At 39.6% G+C, this 20,204-nt stretch overlaps 1 protein-coding gene and 1 long non-coding RNA gene across 4 annotated transcripts in view; both read left to right on the forward strand.

The window, feature by feature from the left end:
* LOC309489824 overlaps window positions 1-20,204 on the forward strand; it is a 186,151-nt gene that overhangs the window by 64,036 nt on the left and 101,911 nt on the right. The gene's annotated exons all lie outside the window — the stretch shown is intronic.
* The window catches only part of LOC309489808 (ras-related protein Rab-3C-like), a 30,725-nt gene continuing 21,280 nt past the window's right edge, over window positions 10,760-20,204 (forward strand). For all 3 annotated transcript variants that reach the window (XM_082158724.1, XM_082158726.1, XM_082158725.1), the window contains exons 1-2: window positions 10,760-10,891; window positions 12,169-12,378. In XM_082158724.1, the coding sequence (XP_082014850.1) occupies window positions 10,868-10,891; window positions 12,169-12,378 (234 nt within the window). In that variant the 5' untranslated portion in view covers window positions 10,760-10,867. The remainder of the gene's footprint in view (window positions 10,892-12,168; window positions 12,379-20,204) is intronic.

Raw genomic sequence — 20,204 nt, forward strand, 5'->3', positions numbered from 1 at the left:
TTTGTTGTTGTTGTTGTTGTTGCATATATCTAGTGTCACCGCTAATGCAAACAGTATGTGTTGTGTATTGGTCTTTATAAGAAGTCATGTTCTTGTGAGATGAAGTGAACACTGCTCTACTTTATTGAAGAAAGCAGGGTAACAGAGCATTGCTGGTTTTCTGAAGGTCTTCAGAGAGAGTGGGAGTGTGTTGATGCTGTTCAGTGAAGGCTTGTTTTCAATATAAAGTGTTTACATGATGAACTCAGTTATTTATACTTAGATTCAACAGGTAAACATTTATATTTATTGCATGCAAACATCGAATATTCACAGCGCAGAGTGCTTTATGTAACACAAAACAGTGTAAAATTGAAAGCATATGCCTGTTGTGTAATGTAAACAATAGACCCTTCCTTTGTTAAGAGACCATTGTTTCACTCATCAGAGAAAATGAGGCGAGGGTGAAGATTTACATTCAATATTTTAAGGCATGAGAAATTTATTTTCAAGTAAAAAAACGCTTAAATATGTCATTTTGGTGATCAAAGATGAGTTTTAAGGGATAAAATTTCTATTTTACAGTGACTTGTTACATATGTTACATGTACTTACCATAGTAATAAAAGTAAATTATGCATATTTACATGCAACTACTGTAACCCTCAACCAAACCCTAATCCTACCCTAACCCTATAGTAAGCACATGTACTTGCTTAATATTACTCAGTACTTAAATATATAATTACACTGTAACAATGACACCTTAAAATAAAGTGTAACCAATGATTGACTACAGAGGGACTTTAAGCTTTGTACTTTACCAACACCAGCAATAACTTTGCACAATTGACTTTCACATTTACATGTATGCGTTCGGCAGACGCTTTTAACCAAAGCGACATTGCATTTCAAGGTACACATTTACATTCTTATCAGTTCTTGCTTTCCCTGGGAATTGAGGGTAATATAGTGAATAACTTGTAATCATGACAGACCTTACAGTTGATGAAAGAGTCCAGGGCGACTGAGGGAGATTACCAAACACATGAAGATATGATGTTTATGTATATAATGATATAATAACCAATAACCATCAATAATAACCATCCGGAAGGCAAGATGACTTTGCAAAACATGTTCTTTTCCTGAATTTTAATGCGACAGACAGATGCAAAAGTCAGAGACAATTTGGGGATCGTTTTTCCTTTAAACCTGGAAACAAACAAAGTAAACAATGACAAAATTTAAAGTTAAACTAAATGAAAATTAGAAATGTGTAAAAAGCTAAATAAAATTGGGTAATAATTTTTTTTATTCATTTTTATTTAAGTTTTAGTTATTTTCAAGGTAAAATAAATGAAAATGTGAAAATTTGAAATAGCTGAAATACAATTTTGTCATTTTTATTAGGATTTTTTGATATTTGAATTTTTTTTTTTTCAGTTATTTTCAGGGTAAACTAAATGAAAATTATATATTTTGAAAAAGCTGAAATAAAATTGTCATTTTTATGAGGAATAGTTTTTTGTGTAATTTTTATGTCTATATAGTTTTCTTAATTTTTATTTCAGTTTTAGTTATTTTCAAGGTAAAGTAACTTGGCAAATGTCTGAAATAAATGCAGAAATGTGTATATATATGTATATATATGTATATATATATATATATATATATATATATATATATAAAATTACTTCTCACTCAAACTATTCAGCTGATGATACATATATTAGAAAAAATATTAGTATTTTCAGTAGTGACCTCAGACTTTTAGACAGTGTATGTCCAATAAAAGGCAAGAAATGACTGAAAACATTGCAACAATTTATTTAACGTCAAACATCCAAAACTTTATCTTGGTTTGGGAATGAATTGTTTTGCCGTCACACAGGACCACTGATCATAAGACTGACATGTGGCTTATTCGTCACATCAGCGAAGCTGTTCAGATGTTCTGGATGATTCTCCAGCAGTGTGTTCATCATAAGCCCAGACCTGGGTCAGTCCCGATCCAGCAGTGTGTTCATCATAAGCCCAGACCTGGGTCAGTCCCGATCCAGCAGTGTGTTCTTCATAAGCCCAGACCTGGGCCAGTCCCGATCCAGCAGTGTGTTCTTCATAAGCCCAGACCTGGGTCAGTCCCGATCCAGCAGTGTGTTCTTCATAAGCCCAGACCTGGGTCAGTCCCGATCCAGCAGTGTGTTCTTCATAAGCCCAGACCTGGGTCAGTCCCGATCCAGCAGTGTGTTCATCATAAGCCCAGACCTGGGTCAGTCCCGATCCAGCAGTGTGTTCATCATAAGCCCAGACCTGGGTCAGTCCCGATCCAGCAGTGTGTTCTTCATAAGCCCAGACCTGGGTCAGTCCCGATCCAGCAGTGTGTTCTTCATAAGCCCAGACCTGGGTCAGTCCCGATCCAGCAGTGTGTTCTTCATAAGCCCAGACCTGGGTCAGTCCCGATCCAGCAGTGTGTTCTTCATAAGCCCAGACCTGGGCCAGTCCCGATCCAGCAGTGTGTTCTTCATAAGCCCAGACCTGGGTCAGTCCCGATCCAGCAGTGTGTTCTTCATAAGCCCAGACCTGGGTCAGTCCCGATCCAGCAGTGTGTTCATCATAAGCCCAGACCTGGGCCAGTCCCGATCCAGCAGTGTGTTCTTCATAAGCCCAGACCTGGGTCAGTCCCGATCCAGCAGTGTGTTCTTCATAAGCCCAGACCTGGGCCAGTCCCGATCCAGCAGTGTGTTCTTCATAAGCCCAGACCTGGGTCAGTCCCGATCCAGCAGTGTGTTCTTCATAAGCCCAGACCTGGGTCGGTCCCGATCCAGCAGTGTGTTCTTCATAAGCCCAGACCTGGGTCGGTCCCGATCCAGCAGTGTGTTCATCATAAGCCCAGACCTGGGTCGGTCCCGATCCAGCAGTGTGTTCTTCATAAGCCCAGACCTGGGTCAGTCCCGATCCAGCAGTGTGTTCATCATAAGCCCAGACCTGGGTCGGTCCCGATCCAGCAGTGTGTTCATCATAAGCCCAGACCTGGGTCGGTCCCGATCCAGCAGTGTGTTCATCATAGGCCCAGACCTGGGTCAGTCCCGAATCCAGCAGTGTGTTCTTCATAAGCCCAGACCTGGGTCGGTCCCGATCCAGCAGTGTGTTCTTCATAAGCCCAGACCTGGGTCAGTCCCGATCCAGCAGTGTGTTCATCATAAGCCCAGACCTGGGTCGGTCCCGATCCAGCAGTGTGTTCTTCATAAGCCCAGACCTGGGTCGGTCCCGATCCAGCAGTGTGTTCATCATAGGCCCAGACCTGGGTCAGTCCCGAATCCAGCAGTGTGTTCTTCATAAGCCCAGACCTGGGTCGGTCCCGATCCAGCAGTGTGTTCTTCATAAGCCCAGACCTGGGTCAGTCCCGATCCAGCAGTGTGTTCATCATAAGCCCAGACCTGGGTCAGTCCCGATCCAGCAGTGTGTTCATCATAAGCCCAGACCTGGATCAGTCCCGATCCAGCAGTGTGTTCTTCATAAGCCCAGACCTGGGTCGGTCCCGATCCAGCAGTGTGTTCTTCATAAGCCCAGACCTGGGTCAGTCCCGAATCCAGCAGTGTGTTCTTCATAAGCCCAGACCTGGGTCGGTCCCGATCCAGCAGTGTGTTCTTCATAAGCCCAGACCTGGGTCAGTCCCGATCCAGCAGTGTGTTCATCATAAGCCCAGACCTGGGTCAGTCCCGATCCAGCAGTGTGTTCATCATAAGCCCAGACCTGGGTCGGTCCCGATCCAGCAGTGTGTTCTTCATAAGCCCAGACCTGGGTCAGTCCCGATCCAGCAGTGTGTTCATCATAAGCCTGGGTCTGTCCCGATCCAGCAGTGTGTTCTTCATAAGCCCAGACCTGGGTCAGTCCCGATCCAGCAGTGTGTTCTTCATAAGCCCAGACCTGGGTCAGTCCCGATCCAGCAGTGTGTTCTTCATAAGCCCAGACCTGGGCCAGTCCCGATCCAGCAGTGTGTTCTTCATAAGCCCAGACCTGGGTCAGTCCCGATCCAGCAGTGTGTTCTTCATAAGCCCAGACCTGGGCCAGTCCCGATCCAGCAGTGTGTTCTTCATAAGCCCAGACCTGGGTCGGTCCCGATCCAGCAGTGTGTTCATCATAAGCCCAGACCTGGGTCAGTCCCGATCCAGCAGTGTGTTCTTCATAAGCCCAGACCTGGGTCGGTCCCGATCCAGCAGTGTGTTCTTCATAAGCCCAGACCTGGGCCAGTCCCGATCCAGCAGTGTGTTCTTCATAAGCCCAGACCTGGGTCAGTCCCGATCCAGCAGTGTGTTCTTCATAAGCCCAGACCTGGGTCAGTCCCGATCCAGCAGTATGTTCTTCATAAGCCCAGACCTGGGTCGGTCCCGATCCAGCAGTGTGTTCTTCATAAGCCCAGACCTGGGTCAGTCCCGAATCCAGCAGTGTGTTCTTCATAAGCCCAGACCTGGGTCAGTCCCGATCCAGCAGTGTGTTCTTCATAAGCCCAGACCTGGGCCAGTCCCGATCCAGCAGTGTGTTCTTCATAAGCCCAGACCTGGGTCGGTCCCGATCCAGCAGTGTGTTCTTCATAAGCCCAGACCTGGGTCAGTCCCGATCCAGCAGTGTGTTCTTCATAAGCCCAGACCTGGGTCAGTCCCGATCCAGCAGTGTGTTCTTCATAAGCCCAGACCTGGGTCAGTCCCGATCCAGCAGTGTGTTCATCATAAGCCCAGACCTGGGTCGGTCCCGATCCAGCAGTGTGTTCTTCATAAGCCCAGACCTGGGTCAGTCCCGATCCAGCAGTGTGTTCTTCATAAGCCCAGACCTGGGTCGGTCCCGATCCAGCAGTGTGTTCTTCATAAGCCCAGACCTGGGTCAGTCCCGATCCAGCAGTGTGTTCATCATAAGCCTGGGTCTGTCCCGATCCAGCAGTGTGTTCATCATAAGCCTGGGTCTGTCCCGATCCAGCAGTGTGTTCATCATAAGCCTGGGTCTGTCCCGATCCAGCAGTGTGTTCTTCATAAGCCTGGGTCTGTCCCGATCCAGCAGTGTGTTCTTCATAAGCCCAGACCTGGGCCAGTCCCGATCCAGCAGTGTGTTCTTCATAAGCCCAGACCTGGGTCAGTCCCGATCCAGCAGTGTGTTCTTCATAAGCCCAGACCTGGGTCAGTCCCGATCCAGCAGTGTGTTCTTCATAAGCCCAGACCTGGGTCGGTCCCGATCCAGCAGTGTGTTCATCATAAGCCCAGACCTGGGTCGGTCCCGATCCAGCAGTGCAGATGTGAGGCCGCTGAGGGAAAGGGAAACGACACACAATGACTCTGGCATCCTCAGGAAACTCCTTCAACAGCTTCTCTTCCAGAACACCCATCTGATACATTAACAAGCATAAATCACCATTAAACATCTTAAACCCTCGTTTTATTCTTTATGGAAGGTCGTGCTAAGATGTTTTGGAAACACTTTACTTTACAGCATTAACATTAATGCAATAGTTTGAGTATTTATTCATTTTGGTAAATGTCAGTTCTGTTTTCATATGTTTACATAATTAATGCATCATGAACTAAGAATGAACATTAACCTAAAATTTAAAAATGCTGTAATATATCTTATGCATTAACTAATGTTAACATATTTGCATATTTAGGCTAATCATCAGGGAAGATACAAAATATTTCAGTAAAACTAAAAATATTTAAACTTCATGAGATGCACGAGTATTTGCACAGTTTTGGCCAAAAGTGACGTCCGGCCAAGGAAAATTTATATCTTCACCCTTTATTCACATATTATTAATAATTTGTTAAAGATTTTGAATGCATATTGCGTAGTTGTGCTTGCAGTCGATTGTTTTATTTGTGATAGTAACACATGACAAATTGTGCCGACATAATTTTGGCCACAAAGAAATAATGAACACATGCAAAAACAAGAGAACCAACAAAATATTAATAACATATGTCATAGTAACATAGTAACTAATAACATAGTGTCGTCAATGTGAGTTTTTAGTTTTTATATGCATTTATTTATTTTAAAAAAAATTTCAGAGTAAAATAAAAACTGTATCTGTAGTTTATAAAATATAAAATATGGTTTCATCAAACTTGTAGTGTAAATAAAAGCTTATTTCCCGTCTGGCCACTACTAATAGCCAGAAAATGCATGGCATGATCCTATAGCGCCCCCACATGGCAATCCAGCAACATAACACTGCAGGAGCCCACGGACAGATCCCGGATCCGTCTGGAACATAAAAGAGCTACAGTAAGGAAAGCTAGACACATAACATAATGCAAAATACTTGAAATATTTATGCATACACTTTACCTTCAGAAGTCCTGTTTGATTAAATGAATATCATTGTGTGGTCTAATCCCACAGTCCCACAGCAAAAACCTGCACAGGACAGTTAATACATAAGCTGACATTTTATCTTCACTTAAAGGTCAGCAAAACTTACCAAACATCCATTGCCTGATCCCAGGTCAGCCAGACGGCCTTTGTGTCCATCTAGAAGCTTGATAACATTTACAGTTTGTTCTTGTGTTGAAGGTAAAAACGGCACCTGGGAGAATATCCCACCAGAACCAGAGCTTTTCAGCTTCTCTCTATTAAAGGAGTAGTTCACTTTAAAATGAAAATTAACCAATGATTTACTCAGCCCTCAAGCCATCCTGGGTGTAAATGACTTTCTTATTTCAGACGAATACAATCTGAGTTTATAAAAAAATGTCCTGGCTCTTCCAAGCTTTATAATGGCTTTGGATTGCTGTTACTGTTTTGAAGTCCATAAAAGTGCATCTATCCATCAAAAACGTGCATCTATCCATCATAAAAGTGCATCTATCCATCATAAAAGTGCATCTATCCATCATAAACGTGCATCTATCCATCGTAAACGTGCATCTGTCCATCGTAAACGTGCATCTATCCATCATAAACGTGCATCTGTCCATCGTAAACGTGCATCTGTCCATCGTAAACGTGCATCTATCCATCATAAACGTGCATCTATCCATCATAAACGTGCATCTATCCATCGTAAACGTGCATCTATCCATCGTAAACGTGCATCTATCCATCATAAAAGTGCATCTATCCATCATAAACGTGCATCTATCCATCGTAAACGTGCATCTGTCCATCGTAAACGTGCATCTGTCCATCGTAAACGTGCATCTATCCATCATAAAAGTGCATCTATCCATCATAAACGTGCATCTATCCATCGTAAACGTGCATCTATCCATCGTAAACGTGCATCTATCCATCATAAAAGTGCATCTATCCATCATAAACGTGCATCTATCCATCGTAAACGTGCATCTATCCATCGTAAACGTGCATCTGTCCATCGTAAACGTGCATCTATCCATCATAAAAGTGCATCTATCCATCATAAACGTGCATCTATCCATCATAAACGTGCATCTATCCATCATAAACGTGCATCTATCCATCATAAACGTGCATCTGTCCATCATAAACGTGCATCTATCCATCATAAAAGTGCATCTGTCCATCATAAACGTGCAACTATCCATCATAAAAGTGCATCTATCCATCATAAACGTGCATCTATCCATCGTAAACGTGCATCTGTCCATCGTAAACGTGCATCTATCCATCATAAAAGTGCATCTATCCATCATAAACGTGCATCTATCCATCATAAACGTGCATCTATCCATCATAAACGTGCATCTATCCATCATAAACGTGCATCTGTCCATCATAAACGTGCATCTATCCATCATAAAAGTGCATCTGTCCATCATAAACGTGCAACTATCCATCATAAAAGTGCATCTATCCATCATAAACGTGCATCTATCCATCGTAAACGTGCATCTGTCCATCATAAAAGCGCATCTATCCATCATAAACGTGCATATATCCATCATAAACATGCATCTATCCATCATAAACGTGCATCTATCCATCATAAACGTGCATCTATCCATCATAAACGTGCATCTATCCATGATAAAAGTGCATCTATCCATCATAAACGTGCATCTATCCATCATAAACATGCATCTATCCATCATAAACGTGCATCTATCCATCATAAACGTGCATCTATCCATCATAAACGTGCATCTATCCATGATAAAAGTGCATCTATCCATCATAAAAGTGCACCTGTCCATCATAAAAGCGCATCTATCCATCATAAAAGTGCATCTATCCATCATAAACGTGCATCTATCCATCATAAAAGTGCATCTATCCATCATAAAAGTGCATCTATCCATCATAAACGTGCATCTATCCATCATAAAAGTGCATCTATCCATCATAAACATGCATCTATCCATCATAAACGAACTCCACACGGCTCTGGCAGGTTAATAAAGGCCTTCTGAAGCAAAACGATGAGTTTGTGTAAGAAAAATATTCATATTTAACAAGTAAAATTCTAGCTTCCAGCCAAACGAACATACTCTACTTGCCCCTAATGCGCAACACACAAAACTCATGACGTCAGAAGTAGCGTAGTGCATCATGGCGTAGCGTAAATATCAGCAGAATGTCGCATTACTCTCATAAGTTGCACTTTACACTTAAAGGATTAGTTCACTTTCAAAAAATTTTTTGCTGATAATTTACTCACCCCAATGTCATCCAAGATGTCCATGTCTTTCTTTCTTCAGTCGAAAAAAAATTAAGGTTTTTGAGGAAACATTCCAGAATTTTTCTACACAGAATGGACTTCAATGGCAACCAACTATTCCAATGTTCAAAGAAGGTCCAAATGTCTCAATGGAGCTTCAAAGTCGCTACACGATCCCAGTCGAGAAATAAGGGTCTTATCTAGCGAAACGATCGATCATTTTCTAAAAAAAACAAACAAAAAAAAAAAAAAAAAAAAAAAAAACTTTTTTACCCACAAATGCCCGTCTTGTACCATCTCTGAGATGTGCCACGCATTGCATCATCACGTCGGAAAGGTTTAATTTTTTTTAACGTTTTTTGAATATTTTTCTTACACAAACTCATAACTTTGCTTCAGAAGGTCTTTATTAACCCACAGGAGCCGTGTGGAGTTCGTTTATGATGGACAGATGCACGTTTATAATGGCTAGATGCACTTTTATGAGCTTCAAACTGATGGTTGCAATTCACTGCCATTATCAAGCTTGGAAGAGCCAGGACATTTTTTAATATAACTCTGATTGTATTCGTCTGAAAGAAGAAAGTCATACACACCCAGGATGACTTGAGGCTCAGTAAATCATGGTGTAATTTTCATTTTAAAGTGAACTACTCCTTTCAAGTGAGGGAAATATGTGTGAAGTCAAAGCACCTTTAGTCTGTTTTCGTTATTCGAAATAAAGCTTATAAATTAAATATAATGAAAAACTTAAAACGTAAAAAAAAATTATATAAAATGAGAAATGTTTCAACTAACTAGTCTGAAATAAAATAATTTTAAGCTAAAGTAGCCGACTAAAATTACTAAAGCTACTGCAAATACAATTAAAAAACACCAAAAATAAAAAAATATATTAAAAAAAAGCTAATTTAGAATATTAATAAATACTATAATAGTACATTTCAGTGTAATTATTGGGATGATATTTAACAGAGGTCGGTAGAGGTCGCGCTGCTGCAACAATCCGAGGCTCGTGCACGCGCCTGTCTGACTCGAGCTCTGAACCAACCAAAGGAAACGTGACATGTGTTCGACAGGGTGAACGAACCAATCTATGCGTTTTAAACGCCTGTAAATACCACAGTGAAGATGAAAACAAACTGAAACATCATGTCCTGTCACTGTCAGTCTTATACACGCCTCAGCTTTAATCGCTACGATTGACAGACTCTGAAAGCCACTGCAATATATTGAGCTACATCTAAATATCAATCTGTCTAAAACACTCAAATGGGCATTTTATCTTAAAAGTCTGTTTAAATATTTTTAATACGAGAACTGTCTTACCAACTTCCTACTAGGGTTTTTAGGGCTTCCGAGATTAAAATGATTGACAGCAGGACACAAGAGCCAAGAACAATTGAGATTTCGATCTGCATCTTATAGACTTCTGCAAATCTCTGCTAAATATTTATTCATAGGGAACATTATCATACAAACCTGTTAAAATGTTTGGTTTTATTATTTTAAGACGGTAGGATTTATATAGGCCTAATGTGTAATGAAACCTATACCCTATAATTTCTACAAGAATACTAAAAATTAAATAAAAACTTAAATATCATCCCACTTTCCATCCAGTGGGATGATATTATTAGATTTTAATGTAAGGGGGAAAAATATAACCTTCGTGTGGACTGAATTATTTTGTCAAATATTTTTGCCCAAAAATTATTTTATTTCCTAACACTCACATTAAATATGATGTAAGTTGTTCTTTATAAATACGTTATTATATATAAATAATTGTTGATTTATACACAAATTTAAATGTTTGATTCAAACGTTTTGGAATGAGTCAAGCGAGGTCCGGAGGTTTGTTGTTATTCTACAACATCAGTTTTCATCAGAAAATTGTATGGAGGGAAAATAAATAAATTCCTAACATTCTGCTATAAACGGATCTTATTTTTCTGATACACCGAAACACATTAGAAACGTGAGAGATAATCATAGACTGTAAAAAAATCAAATAAAAAGGAGATAATCAATTATTCTAGTCTATTCCGGGTTTTAGGACTACAAACTATTCTTTGGAGAAAACTCCAACTCCCAGCAGTGAGCGCGGTTGCGTGACGTTGGAACGGCCGGGAGCGCGCACAGCAGAGAGTCAGCGCGCGTTCTCTCTCTGGCAGCTGATGCTGATGCTCAGAGGACACGGAGAGATTCGAGCATCACCGGGAACCGACTGAATTATCGTGCCAAATCTTCGGTAGGATGCGCCAGGACGGATCCATGCAGGTTTGTGCTTGCGTTTATAAGCTTTTATTGTCATACGTGGCTTTATAATATTAAGTTATTTCGTCATAATTACAGTTCTGCTGATCATTTCCGAATTGTGTAAATGACGTTAAGGCGAAATATGTCACAATTGATTGTTGTAATGTATTAGCCTTATTCTCAATAGGATGAAATCAGTCGTTATGAACATAAGGGTGAATAAAATGGATATGGTTATTGATGGAAACACACCCTAACCCTCTGTAATGTGGGGGTTGGGGGAATATTCCTGTACTAAAGCGTTTTATTGCTCTTCCTCTCTGTACATTCTTCATTATCATAATTAAATGATTGTCAGCTTGACTGTATTTATTTTTGAGATGGTGTTTGAGGATTGGTTTTATATGGATGGCTTTCCAGGGGTTCTTTCGGACAATGACAAGCTCCAAATTTGATAAATGACAACTTATAAGTGATATTTATTATGTTTTACTGTATTTAGTGTCAAAACATGCAGTTTGGTTTGCATGTATAATATTTTAGAGAAATAATCTCACTAGGCCTATACTTTTCAAAGCCAGTTTCCTCTTTACTGATTTTTAAACCATACATCAAATCAGTCTTTTATTATATTCCTTTTAGACATATTTTCAAAATAATTTATACCGTAATATCGGAACTACCGATACATTTTTAAGAATATTTCCAAACACTAAAATAATGTTCACAGGGAAACTAACTTGCTTATTTAATGTACTGTTCACGTAATTATATAACATCCATTTATTTACGTGAAAAATGCAGAACATTTTAAGATAAACTTTTAATTTTCGATTGCAAATAAACAAAAATACTTACTGTATATTATTATTATTATCAATGTTTATTTTGTTGTAGTCTAATGAATATTATTGTGGTAAAAACAGAATGCAAACAAAAAGTAATAAAACAATAACCATATCAGTTTTATCAAACAACTCCATTTTTAATGAATCCAAATTTTATTGCTAATAAATATTTCAAAAGTTTCAAAATCTGCCCTTTATTTTTTATATATTTTTAAAAATTGTATCCACTTACCATTATAAAATAGAGCTATATAAATAAACTGATATGTTTATTGTTTTATGACTTTTTGTATGCATTCTGTTTCTACCACAATAATATCCATTAGACTACAACAATATAACCATGAATAATAATAAAAGCATTTTGAAGATTTATGAGTGCGGATGAAATGCACGTTTGACGTTTGTGTGGCTGCAGCTGTTTGTTGAAAGCGTGTCTTCTCGTTCCAGATGGCTGCGGCACAGAAAGAAGGATCTGACCAGAACTTCGATTACATGTTCAAACTGCTGATCATCGGCAACAGCAGTGTAGGAAAGACATCGTTTCTCTTCCGGTACGCTGACGACTCCTTCACGTCAGCGTTTGTGAGTACGGTGGGCATCGATTTCAAAGTCAAGACCGTCTACAAGAACGACAAGAGAATCAAACTGCAGATATGGGTGAGTTGGCCTACTTTAGACCACAGGTTTCATTAGACTAGCCTTGTGGTTTGAAACGAGGCCGGTTAAATTGATGCCTGGCTTGCCTCGGGTCTGTCCACCAACATGTTGTTCGATACACGCTACTCCTTAAAAGTAAATACACTAGCTTTTAGTTGCATGAATGAGTACTGCATCAGACTGTTTTGAAATTATTGTGGATGGACTATGGCCTAGGATGCTCCAGAAAATATTTAATATGATTGGTAAACTAACCTATGACAAGATACTCACTATCTAATGAACATTTGGCATGCTTGGTTTGATTAAAACTAGTGCTGGGCAACGATTAATCACATCCAAAATAAAAGTTTGTGTTTACATAATAAATGTGTGTGTTCTGTGTATAATAATTTTGCTATATAAATACACATATGCATGTATATATTTAAGAAATATGTATATACTGTATATTTATATATAATTGACATTATTAATATAAATATTTTTAGATATAAAAATAAAATCTTAAATATATACATGCATATGTGTGTGTATTTATAGACGCATGTATTATGTAAACACAAACTTTTATTTTGGATGTGATTAATCATTGCCCAGCACTAATTTAAACAAACCCTGGTGCGATTTGAATAAGTGCGAACCGAACCCTGGTGCGAACAAGCGGACCGAGACCCACCTTTCCAAACGAAAGAATGAAATATGAACCAAACACATCTAAACGGACCACAAACAAGACGTGATGTCACAAGATACGACCCTACAAAGCACAGAATGCTCCAGCAAACCTGTTTTATCTCGTCATAGGAGCTACGGTGGCCATTACAGTTCGGTACAGGCGTCGGAAACGTTGCAGCTGATCTCCGTGTGTGTGTGACGGACGGATTCCTGTCGCTGTTTTGACTCCTTTACACACTTCATAAGCTCTTCATTAGTTCTCATCTGATCAAATACCATCATATGTAGGCTGTGCACGTACAGCGAGCGCATTTAGTCCAGCACACAGCATTGTTTGGGATGTTCGGTAAGTTCTGTCGCAAAGTATACGTCATAAAAATAAATCTTCAGGTTCGGTGTTAAAAATGAAAGTGTGAACGCTACATGTACCAGGACTTAAAGGGTGTGTTCACACTTGTAGTTTGGTTCTCTTGGTTCGGACCCCCCAAAAAAAGAAGAGACATTTAGTCGTGGTTTGCTTAGCGTTCTCACTCGCTATGTTTCGATCCAAAGTTGCGAATTTAGCTTATGCACAAAATGGGAATATTGCATAAAACATTTGCAAATAAAGCAACGTTTTCATCCGGTGAGACGAAGAGAACAAATTCGTCACTTTCTGATAAACTGGTCCCAGACAGCAACATAGTGTCGGCCCAGATCCGGCCCACATCTGGTACACATTTAATCCACATGTACCAGATGTGGGCCGGATCTGGGCCGACACTATTTTGCTGTCTGGGAAAATATCACTGAGAAAAATGGAAGTTGCTGCAGTGTGAGATCCCACTGTATATAATAAATTGCACGCAGACGAAACGCAATAGGTATCTTGACGGATGCCTGGTGTTTGGGAACGCAGTCGTCTTAGACAGTTCTGGAAGTTAAACGAGATTAGTCCGCTGGTTAGTCCAGTTATGTCGTCCCATCGCAAAGTCACATGTCTTTTTTAGGGATGCACGATATATCGGCCACATTATCGGTATCGGCCGATATATGTTCAATTTTAATGTTATTGTTACCGGCCTGATAAGAAAATTTGGCCGATATATTTAAAGCAGATAAATAATGTATTATTTCCTTAAGCTGAGACAATTTAGATGCGCACTGTTCAACATGTTGGTTGAAATATGATTGGAATCACTTCAAAAAAGGAAAATACAGTTCAGTCATATCGGCCACATAAAATTATAATGAGAACATCATAATTGTGTGTTTGGGACATGGATTTTAATGGTGAGACTTTTGTTTTTGTAATCAGGCTCTCAAAAATTATATAAAACTTTGGATTTAGATTTATCGGCCAAAATATCGGTTATCGGCTTTCAAATATAAAGAATTATCGGTTATCGGTATCGGCCAAAATTTTCATATCAGTGCATCCCTAATCTTTTTTGATGCACATCGAGGAATTTATTCGGGAAATGTGTTTCCATCTTGGTTTATCCGACTCAATTGAGCACAAACGTTTTTTACAGAACTTACATTTTTACAACTTATGCGCATTTTGGCCTTTCCATACAGCGTTTTTTATGCGATATCTCAAAATGCGCTTAAAAATAGGTGGATGATTGGAAACCTGGCTACTGTCATTTTTAACACAGAACCTAAATATCCCAAACAATGCTGTGTGCTGGACTAAATGCGCTCGCTGTACGTGCACAGCCTACATATGATGGTATTCTGATCAGATGAGAACTAATGAAGAGCTTATGAAGTGTGTAAAGGAGTCAAAACAGCGTCAGGAATCTGTGACACATGAAGATCAGCTGCAACGTTTCCGACGCCTGTACCGAACTGTAATGGCCATCGTAGCTCCTATGACGAGATAAAACAGGTTTGCTGGAGCATTCTGTGCTTTGTAGGGTTGCATCTTGTGACATCACGTCCTGTTTGTGGTCCGTTTAGATGTTTTTGGTTCATATTTCAGTCGAACCGCACCAGAGTTTGTTTGGAAAGGTGGGTCTCGGTCCGCTTGTTTGGGTTCGGACAACAGCGTTCACACTTATTCAAATAAAACACACTAACAGAGCGATCATGCTAAGCGTGAACAAGTGCTATCATTTTGTTTTTAGGTCCAAAAGAACCATGAGAATCAAACTGCACGTGAGAACACCGTAAATCAAAGCCACTTTGTTGTATCATAGTTCTCTAGACAGATTATTTATTTAGATTGGCACAAACATATGAGTCAGTGTGACTCAAAATGGATGAGCAGGTGGTGAACAAGCATACAAGTGGCTTAGGGGAATGATGTTTTCAGTGGCACTGACGTCTGGTATGAATGATTTCAGAAACGGATGCAGGAATGTTTTTATGTTTTTAAACGAAACACATTTCATTCATGCACAATGAGGGATTTGACTTGCTGTAGTGAATCAACCCTTGGACAATCATCTCTTCATGACACCAGATATAATTGCGCTTAGTGTGTTGCCTTTATTTTGTCTTCAATACAGATTTAATACAGATACCGGACCGTTTTATCTAGATGATGTACAAGCTGCATGGAAACTAGCCTGAAGCAAATGCCTGTGTTTAAAATTGTGCATGTGTTTTCCGAACTGATTCACATTCACGTCGTTGATTGGAAGAGGTGGCGGATAACGTCATTACTTTAACGTCATGTGTGGAGAGCAAACGCTGATTGATCGCACATTCAGAGAGTTTTGCATCAATCCATAGTCATTGATTTTATGATGAATCTTTCATTTTTACACAAGCACAGCTTTTATTATCTGCTCATTTAATGCTCAAATATATTGTTTGTTGATAATCCTTTTAGTTGTGGTTTGTGTTGTTGGAACTGGTACTCTTATGGGTACTCACATAATGATTTCTGGGAGATCTATGGCATTACAAAAAAGTGTTTTTATTGGTCGCCTAGAGCTGAAGAAAGTTCAACTTTGGGTAAAACGCAGCGCGCGTCGCTGTCACTTTTTACCCAGCCGTCCAATCACATTGGAGAAGGGGCGGGACTAAAACCACACCGACCAACCGCCACATTCTGCTTGTACAACGTCAACAGATGACAACAACAAGCATAATAGAGAGCCTAAGTCCCTCCCCTTCCGGTGGACCACCATGGGACCTTATTTCGGAAAAATATTGTATGGTAGTCAATGGCGAGAGACAACAAATATTTTGATCTCATTTGAATTGTGCCCTCAATTACACATATGATGTTGGTCAATTTAAAAGATACATTTTAAAGTCAAGAAAGTCGCAGTTTGATGTAAAACTGTTGAGGTATAAGGCCACATCCACACGAAGCCAGAGCTTTCCCTATCCGATATTTTTTTCCCCCGTTCAAAAAAAAAAATTCCGTAAACACGCCGTCGTCTCAAGAAATATCTGCGTACACACGAAACCACTGAAACCGACTCAAAATAGGGTTGCAAAGGGGCGGAAAATTTCCGGTAAATTTCCATGGGAAGTTAAGCTGGGGAATTTTGGAAATATTCATTACCACGGCAACCGCTTGCGCGTCCACTCTGAAAGTAACTGTACACATAAGAGATGGATAGATACATTATTTAAGGTTATTTCTATTCGTTAGAATATTGATATATGAACTTGTTGTCAAGTAAGCCCCGTTGTGAGCATGTGCGTCTCTCTAAACTTTCAGTGTGCTGCACTGCTCTAGTTGACTTCTGCACCTTCCCCCCCCCCCGAAAATATCACGTTCATTTTGAAAACGTAATTCCTTCTGTGGATCCTCTTGGTCATTCTTCATGTTTCTTTGACAAATATCAGTGTCTCAGTCTCGCGCACGCTGCACGTGAGTTAACCACGCCTACTTATTTACATGTCGCGGTATACACGGAATAAAACAATCTGTTACAGTTGACATTTTCTTCTGCGGTAACGATATATACCGTCATACCGCCCAGCCCTACTTATGTGGTAAATAAAGTTATGCTAGCTTATTTAGCATCTAACTTATCAGCTTGCTATCTACTAGATGAAAACATTTGTACGTGATATTTGCAATTTAAACATTTAATAAAAATATTTCCCCATAATATCATCAAAACTTACTTCACTTTGTTTAGTCCACAGGCTCTAATGTGTGCCTTCAATAGTCTTGTGCTTTGGGCTTCTGTACATGTGATGGAGGCATGCCCAGTGCCAGTATGGGGTGTGGTCTCAGTAGCCTGCAGTAAGCCGTGTGCTATGTGCATGTGATTGAGGAATGGCATGGATATTCAAGTGTATTTGAATGGCATCTGTTTGTTTTAGTCAAGATTATGCTAAAATATACTTTCCTCAACTATATTTAAGTTCCCTATGAAGAGCCAACCCTCAACTTTGAAAATTCCCAGTTTATTCCCGTTTATTCCCATAAATTCCTGTTAATTCCCTTAAATTCCCATTAATTCCCATGGAAAGTTTCCATCTTTGAAAATTCCCAGAATTTTGCAACCCTAACTCAAAACGATGTAGTATACATGCCAGACCAGTATGTGGCGCTGTAATTCTGCCACAGACATACACTAAAAACGGAGAAGAAGACTTAAAGCATGCGCATAAACCTTGCGCGCTGTATACTATGGCTGTATACAACAATAATATTAGGCACAGTAGCTTCTTTTTTTCTTTTCTTTTTTCTTTTTTAATCAAGAACTTTGTTGAACAATATGAAAAACCATAAATGTAGTTGCTGTGACTTGTCTGACTAGTTGACACTTGGTGTGATGACATCATCGTTTCACAAAATGTACGGATTGGCCGTACACACGAAAACGCAAGGGCGGCGAAACCGTGTGGAGGAAACGCCAATACGATAAAAAATTTATACGTATACAGCGAAACGCGTCTCCGTGTGGACTGGCCCTAAGACTGTGAAAATGCGTAATTACAAAGACTACAAACCCAAAAGGCGCACATGTGACGTCATACCTTTTCTCTCAATGAATGAAGCTAACTTTACTGAAGCTAACGTCTGTCATTTTTTCTATAGTCTTACGTTATAATCGTAATGTTACGCCGTCATGCCTGAGTGTTTTGTACCAGACTGCACACATACGTACATAGTGCGAGACGAGAGATGGAGTTCATTGAGCGATTTTCACATAAAACTCTTCTGTTTTATGACAAACTGCGACTTTCTTGACTTTCATAATTATCTTTTAAATCGACAAACATCATATGTGTAATTCAGGGCACAGTTCAGACGGAATAAAAAGATAAGTTGTCTCTCGCCATTGACTACCATACATATTTTTTCCGTAATAAGGTCCCATGAGCCGGAAGCGGAGGGGAGGGACTTAGGCTCTCTATAACGGATCAATATCATTTAAAACGAGAGCCAGAGAAAATACTTTACATTGTATCGACATTTAATATGGAAACAATACTGGTGGATATAGGGGTTGCACGACTAATGATTTCTGCTAGTCGATTTCTTATCAAAACAATACTCGAGTTACTCGACTACTCGTGGTTCATGCTACTGTAAATGAAAAGACATGAAATAGTTCTTATCAATAAATGTTTATTAATTAATAAGCCTAATGCAACAATTACATTGAGTAAACTCCCAAAACATTATAATTATGACAATACATATTTTAATTTTAATGTAATGGAATTTAATGCCGTTCTTGCCTTTCATTTCAGACGCAATGTCCGCTTTTAGAGAGTCGTATACAGAAACGTCCTGTTGCTTCTACATGGTGTCACTTCTTCTTGAGTCTCTCCATCATTGTCTGACTCCGGTTTGAACATAAAAGGCTAAAAGTTTTTGAAATTTTCAGTGCATGTCTGTGTGAGTGCAAGCTCTTGAAGCTCCGCCCCCTGTGCCGGGAGCAGCAGCTCATTTGCATTTAAAGAAACAGACACAAAACGGTGCGTTTTTGCTCACCCTCAAAAAGTGACAATTTTAACATGCTATATAAAAATATCTGTGTGGTATTTTGAGCTAAAACTTCACATACTCATCAAATACTTATTTTACATCTTGTGAAAAGGGCATTAAAGCCAAACATTTCGTTTGTGTTCAGTTCAGTAGTGTCATTGCACTATTCACATTATTTCACAAAACACATCCTAGGACATTTCAGTATGTAGGACATGAGTTTATCGCAGAATAAATGTCCTGAAACATTCTCAAGGGTCTTTATAGCCCCTGTCGTTCCTCTATTATATTAAACAGACGTAGAGGACAGGAACAGCTGGGCCGAACGTTTTTGTTCCAGGAAGCGCCGCCGCATCTATGAATCATGTGTCTCATTCAGCGCCGTGAGAATAGCTCATTTAGCATTATAGATCTGAGCAGCTTTAAAGAGTTTAAAGAATGCCAGTCAATCAATCCAGTGAAAAGCTTTTGAATTTGCCCCGACATGCCATTTAAAGTGACAATGCGCATTTAATGCAGACTGAACATTTCTGATAATTACTTCATGAGGCCAAAAAGTGAAAACTAACTTGTTGAAGCTGAAAGGCTAAACTTTGGCTTCTGCTAAAATGCATCCTTTATAATCAATAGATCTGTGTACACTGCCAAGTGCATGATTTTAGTAGTATCGCGTCTCGTCCATTGCTCTCACTGTAGAGGGTTGACAAGAAGTGTGTCAAGAAACTAGACTCTCTTCACCTCATGCTTGTTTTGGAGATGTTGCTATAAACTAATGACTGGTTTCTGAGAAGAAATCTAATAGGAAGTGTTGCTACGTACCTTACATTTATTATTAAGATCACTCTGTGATCACTTGACACCTCTGAACCGGCTCTAATTGCACAACCTCCAGTATACAGAGTTCATTTAATTCACAATTTATACTGTGTATATATACTAAAATCACATATTTTAAAGTTTTTTCCTTGAAAAAATATTCTTCATGCCTTAAAATATCTTGAATGTAACTCGACACCCTCGCCTCATTTAGTATGTGCGGTTCTATGAATATGCAAATGAGCCCCGCCTCCACTCACTCACTCAGCTCAGAGATCCACTGGTTGACGATCACACGTTGATCTGATTGGTTACAAGGTAGTTTGTGACGTCAGAAACACCAGCGATTTCAAAGTGTGTTTTTGAGACTGTCTTTGGTTCACTGCAGTTTTAAGGAGAAAATACTCAGCAATGGTGTTGACTTATGAATTTACAC

Source organism: Leuciscus leuciscus (assembly GCF_965113295.1).
Source record: "Leuciscus leuciscus genome assembly, chromosome: 24".
Classification (NCBI taxonomy): domain Eukaryota; kingdom Metazoa; phylum Chordata; class Actinopteri; order Cypriniformes; family Leuciscidae; genus Leuciscus; species Leuciscus leuciscus.